The 6,336-nt window shown below is 35.5% G+C and overlaps 1 protein-coding gene across 2 annotated transcripts in view; it reads right to left on the bottom strand.

Moving 5' to 3' along the window:
- Nucleotides 1-863: 863 nt before the first annotated feature.
- Nucleotides 864-6,336, bottom strand: part of LOC138683375 (E3 ubiquitin-protein ligase UHRF2-like) — a 175,304-nt gene continuing 169,831 nt past the window's right edge. For both annotated transcript variants that reach the window (XM_069775087.1, XM_069775088.1), the window contains 2 exons: nucleotides 5,417-5,515; nucleotides 864-3,764 (listed from right to left, as the gene is read on the bottom strand). In XM_069775087.1, coding sequence (XP_069631188.1) covers nucleotides 3,618-3,764; nucleotides 5,417-5,515 — 246 coding nt within the window. In that variant the 3' untranslated portion in view covers nucleotides 864-3,617. The remainder of the gene's footprint in view (nucleotides 3,765-5,416; nucleotides 5,516-6,336) is intronic.

Genomic DNA, 6,336 nt, shown 5'->3' with positions numbered 1-6,336 from the left:
ACAAATATTGAAATTGAACTTCTTACTCTGAGTTAAATCTCATCTAACAAAAGTACAATATTTTTTCCATGCATTTTTTCAGACCTCTTAGTTTGAATAATGACTCTGGTTTAGACAGCATGCTTAACTTGCCTTGCTTCATTACATAGACTATAGCTTACTTTAAAATGGCTTCAAAACTTAAGCTCTGGCCCTCCAGGAATATTGAATGAGCACTTGAGATCAGAGTCCTATTGCTCCACATAATGCTATGTACAAGTAAAAAGTGGCCAGGACTGAAACCTTGAACAGGAACATCTTCCCATCTGTTCCCATCAATCAGTTTATATAAAAATTTGGCTTCTGAGACTGTCCATATAGTTGGTGGGATAGACTTTACATGTGATAACTTTAGGATGAAGACACCAATGTAGTTATTTGAAAGGAACATGAGCTTTTCTGGCATGTCTGTGCAGATACTTGAGTTCAATCAAGTGAGTTCCTTTGTAGCTGAGTTAGTCTGTCACTACATAAAGTAGTAGTGCTGCAGATCAGGAAGTATGTACTGTAGTAATATTTAGAGTGGAGAAATGACTGCACAATTTTACATCATCCAAACAGTAATGACTAGAACTTTATGATATACAGGCACATGAATGCCTGGGGGCTTTCTTTGAAGTGACAAAAATGAGGCTTGTATTAATAGAGCTATTTTAACTATTCTACTTTTGTCTCCTTTATGATAAAGGTTTTGGAGTTGCAATTCTTCATTACCTACTTAGTGATTTCCAATGGGAATTTAATTTGACAGAGGTTGCACCATCATATGAAAGTAACAGGAAACAGACAAGCCACTGTTGTATACAGAGAGATTCAGCATTAGAAAATTTTAGACTTCTTCAATAATATTGAAAAAGACATTTAATAGACATTGGTATAGCACTAAGGGTTTACAAAATTGTGAAATACTACTACAAACTGGACTTTTAATATAGGTGGAAGTAGTGGACATGTTTTCAGTTGCCACTAACTATGCAAAATCTTGTCAATCTGTTAATTACAAACAATTGTGCTTAAGTCATTAAAATGGTCTGAAAAAAATAGTTCAGCCAAAACCATAAAAAAAATTAGGAACTTCCTACAGTTGGCCTTAAACTTTGTGACAAATGGTAGATTAAAAGCAAACTCACTGAATTAATATAGACTAGGGAAAAAGCTAGGTTCTCTAGTAATCAAGAGTCACTAACTCTTCGGAATAAGAAAAAATAAAAGTTAATACATGGAACAGTTTCTTGCTAAACATTTAACAGAGAAGGTGAATAGTTCAGACTTATATTTTCTAGATATTTGTGTGTTTTGATAAATGTTACCAACCTGTTTAAGAATCAGGAATCTAGATTAAAAGCTGCCTTTTCCAAAGCAGTTTTGATATGACTTCTCTAATAAAATGGTGCATTTATAGTATCTTACCTCACCAATTCAGTTTGGTAGCTTTTTACCAATTCAAAGGCCATCAAAAGGTATAAAATACTGTAGACTTTTGGTAGGTGCATATTACACAGACGCATGTGCTGGTCACAAAGGTATAATTTTCACCATAAAAAGCATTGGGTTACAATTTGGGAAATCTATGGACTTAGGAAACAGTCTACAGTTCTCAAACTATATGCTTAATATTAATACGGTTGTTGCATAGTGCTTGAAACCTCATTTCCTAGTAAGTATAGAAAAAGATCAAAAGCTGAAGAACTTCTGAGTTGTTCAACAATGCATGTCTTCAATATTATGTGATTCAAGATGCTACCAACATTAAAGCATTATGCATTAGTACAATGTAACTGAAATTCTTTAGCTAAAACTAACTGGACAAAAAAAAGAGAAAAAAAAGAGCAATTACATTTGTCTGATCCATTATAGAGGTGAAGGCAAGGTTTTGAATCAGAGAATGTCATCATAAATGTGCACATACTTCTCCAATATGAATGTACATGTAGACAAGCACTCAAAAGGGGATTATCACTTTACATAAAACTATTAACAAATCAAAGATAATACCTTACTGATATAATGCAGCCTCAAACAATATTTAACAGTAAATAATAAATAGTATTTCAAAGGTCTGAAATGAGAATTGATACAAAAAATAATATCTAGTTGTTATTTCCCTCCAACATCATGGCATATCTCCTTTGTAGACTATACACTGTTGGTACCACCCCATGACTACTTAGACAACCCTTTTACTGATCACTGTGCTGGGATCCCACAACATACAATGCTAACGAGAAGGAAAGGTTGTCTCCTGCAGCAGGTCCCAGGACTCCTGCTCTGATATATAGAGCTAGGGCTACTTGTGCTTGTCTCAAGCAGAGGCCTGAATAGTTGCACCTGTAGCACAAGCACTGCTATAGGAGAAATATATATCTGATATGTAAGACCCTGAATCAGGTTAGATTTTTTTTCTTAAGGCATGGTTGGGGGGGGGGCATAGTGGCTTAGAAATTCATTTGAGCAAATATTCTTCTGTTTTCCTGATGAATGAATTAAGGTATATGAAGACTCAAGTTTGAAGAATAAGAAACCTGCCTAAAGGAAATATTCTGTAGTCTGAAAAAAGTATCTTAATTTTAAATGTCATAATTTGACAAGTTTGGATAATACAAAACCCACAAAATTAGCAACATTTCTGAATCATAAAATATTTAATAATGTATATTTTGGGGGAATATATTGTATATAAAATTTCAGATCACCATATGAAGCAATTTAAACCCTTTTCAAGCTAGCACTGTCTTCAATGCTGTATAGATTTATTGCCACTGATATAAGACCTACTAAAAGCATACATTTTAAACTAATACAAAAGTGGCTTTTTTAATATGAATTTTTTGTACACAACTACTGTCTTGAATATCTGCTAAGTGCAAAAAAACACAGATCACTTTACCATAGCAACAATGCATTCATATTGTTCATTAGTCCTTAGTAGTCAGCTTGCATAAGATACAAGAAAAAGCACAGTGAAGCTCACAAAAATAGACTAAAAGTCATCTTATTCTTGCAAAAAAATACACTATAATGGAAGAAAGACAAAAAAAGGACTATGCACACCACAGATTTTGCTGTTCTTTAATCCAGCTGACTTAAGTGCTGTTTGTTTTTTGTTTTATTTTGGGTGTTTGGGATTTTTGGCTTTTTTTGTTGAATCAAACTACATAGACTAGACACAAGTAAAATTAAGAAAGCAGTGGGTAGCTAAACACTTTATGAACTATTTTTCCCCTCCCCGTAATTTGTTTTCCTCTACCTGAGGTAGTTACAAAAACCAAATCATAACTTAAGCACCAGCTAGGACTCACCACTTAGACCTAAAGCTTCTGGTTTAGGGGTTTTTTTCCTCTCTTTAAAAATTATTTGTCAGCTCACCAAAACTACCTTTGATGTTAAAGACAGCAGAGATTTCGAGTTCTCACTACATGAAGAAAGATGGTGATGGGGAGGAAGAGGATTAGATGATTGAAAATGTGACAATAGATTCACTTCCATCAAGCTGGCTGGTTCACTGTTGACTTTTAGATGTTTATTCTCCTTTACCGTCTATAAAGTCAGTGGGAGAAGTATGAAAGGTTTTGAACACATCATCGTCCCTTACTGTAACCAGGGAAGAACTGGTCAAGCAGTGTCTGCAATATCTTGTTAGGAACCATGGTGTAGCTCTTTCCAAGGTCATAGCGGCAGGCAGGACAGGTAAAGACTTCAGCTCGGAAAGAGCGCTGTAAACAGCTCTAGGGCATACAAAGACAAAGAAGTAAAAGTGTTACAGCTTTTGCTTTACATTGAAAATTTAGCTAGCAAAAATTAAGCAATTACTAGGAACCAAAGACACAGTTTCCCACATTTCCAGAAACAGCAAGTTCTTACCGAGTTCTCTTGCCATATTTCTGCCTTTACAACTGAAATGATGTACTGGCTCTGGCTGGGATGGAGTTAATTTTCTTCATAGCAGCCTGTATGGTGCTGTGTTTTAGATCTGTGACTAAACCAGTGTTGATAATACACCAATGTTTTAGCTATTGCCGGACAATACTGGCACAGCATCAAGGCTTTCTCTGTTTCTCATTCTGCCTCCCCAGCAAGTAGGCCAGGGATGGGCAAGAGGCTGGGAGGGGGACACAACTGGGACAGCTGACCCAAACTGACCAAAGGGATATTCCATGCTATATAATGTCATGCTCAGCAATAAAAACTTGGGGGTGGTCTTTCCAAAGTAGCCATTGCTCAGAGACTGGCTGGGCATCGGTCTACTTGTGGGAGGTGGTGAGCGAATGCCTTTGCATCACATTTTTTCTTTTCTTTTTTTTCTCTTCACTTATTAAACTGTCTTTATCTTGACCCATGAGTTTTTATCTCTGTGGGGAGGATTGAGTGAGCAGCTGGTGGGTGCTTATTTGCTGGTTGGGATCAACCCATCACAAAGGACTTACTTAACCAAAGAAATCTTTTGATTAGGAGGCAAAGCATTGAGTTTGTCAGGAATTAAGTGTGTTACTACTGAGATACTTCATTTTCCCTAATGTGTTCCTGTGGATCAGTTCACAGTTTCTTTCTAGCATTTCTGTTAGAGTGCTGTAAGTATTCCAGAGTTTCATTTCAAGATGTAGCTGAACATACCGGTGTATAGCATTTTATCTACCATTCCATAGCTACTTCATCTTTATGACAAGACTCAGTGTTTAAGCCTCAAAGGCATGAGTAGAATAAAATAGGTTTCAGACTACAGTATCTAAAAGATGATTATTAATGTTGCCTTCTTTTTTTTTGGTTTTCCCAGACTTCAGACAGTCCAAGCATATAAGTTAAATATGAAAATTTTGAGGGCCAATCTTTGCCCAAACAACACCACTGTCTGTCAGTCTATACCTAAAAACAGTAATTGGATGTTACTTTATAATTAGTCATTGATAGCTTCAGATTCTATGCTTTGAAGTTGTTGCCATTAAACATTCTCCACGTTTTTTCCACCACTCTATATATTAACCCCCTCATAACACTTTACCTCTATGTAACAAGCAGCTCTTTGAAGGAGTAGTCTTGCTCTATTCTCATTTCTTAACTACATAAAATTAACTTAATCTTATTGTACCAACACCTAGTTCCTGGAACAAACCAATCCCTAGCATAGCTCCACTAATTACAATGGGATGATAAACTTGATACATCATGTCTATAAGAAATTATACTAAATACATTTCTACTAATTTTTACATAAAATTAAGATTGATTATATGGCAGCCACACAACTGGAAGCAAGCACATTACATTTCTTGCTCAGATTGCTAGGCAATAATTATTGTCTTCCTAAAATATATGTTGGTTTTGGTGATCGGTGTCTCAGGGCCAAGAACACAGCCCAGAGCAATACAGGGATTATTCTTACTTTACAGACGTTGTGGAGGCATTCTGTTGTCACTGGCTGGTAAACCAGCTCCTGACAGCAGACACACATAAAAGATTGTTCCAGTTTCTTCAGGAAATTCTAGTATAGGGCAAAAGAAGAGAAAAGTAGATCTATTAGAGGCACATTCACAAATATGCAAACAAAAAAGGGCATTTTTATTTAAAATTATTAAAGTTTTTTTAAAAACTAATTTGCCTAACTACTGTAATTATTACCTATATTTAAATTATAAATTCACAGCCAAATTCACAGACCTAAATTGAGTAAAAAAATTTGGCCTTCCTAGCATTTGGTAAATGCAGAGATACATTCATGAGATGCTTGTTTAACATCCTTGTTACTCTTCCCAAACTCAGTTGGCATGGTCTAATAATGTTACACAACTGCTAGGAGTTGTTAAATCCAACATTCAGTGTGATAGGACAGTTTGACATTGCAAAGATTGCTTACACTGAAACTTTTCTAGTGTGATCTTCAGGTCTCAGTCTAAGTTACAGATTTCCTTCCAAAGCCTACTACCATTACTCCTGTATTCATGGACATTTACATAAAGACATTCCCACACCCTCTGCTATTACCTCTACCTATCTTCTGCTCATTCCCTATATTATTATTGTTCACAGCTTCTTGTTCATTCTTATTTTCTCAGAAGTGAACCTCTATTGTGTTCAGTGCAAAGTATACATTTAATAAATTATGTTTATTACATTAAAAAATTTTGGAAGGCTCATCTTATATCCTTCACATCCATGAGAAGTAGTGTGGCTAACAAAGTATTTAGAAAGCAAGTCCATGAACAATTAATTTCCCTGCTTTTCCAGAAGTCAGAGAACTAAGGTTTTGGAGGTTATTTGGTTGTACATTATTATCATTAAAAACAAAACAGAGGGCCCATCAAG

The sequence above is a fragment of the Haliaeetus albicilla genome, chromosome W (assembly GCF_947461875.1).
Source record: "Haliaeetus albicilla chromosome W, bHalAlb1.1, whole genome shotgun sequence".
NCBI classification, from domain to species: Eukaryota; Metazoa; Chordata; class Aves; order Accipitriformes; family Accipitridae; genus Haliaeetus; species Haliaeetus albicilla.
The sequence above is the reverse complement of the archived record's forward strand: the minus strand, read 5'-3'. Positions and strand labels throughout refer to the sequence as shown.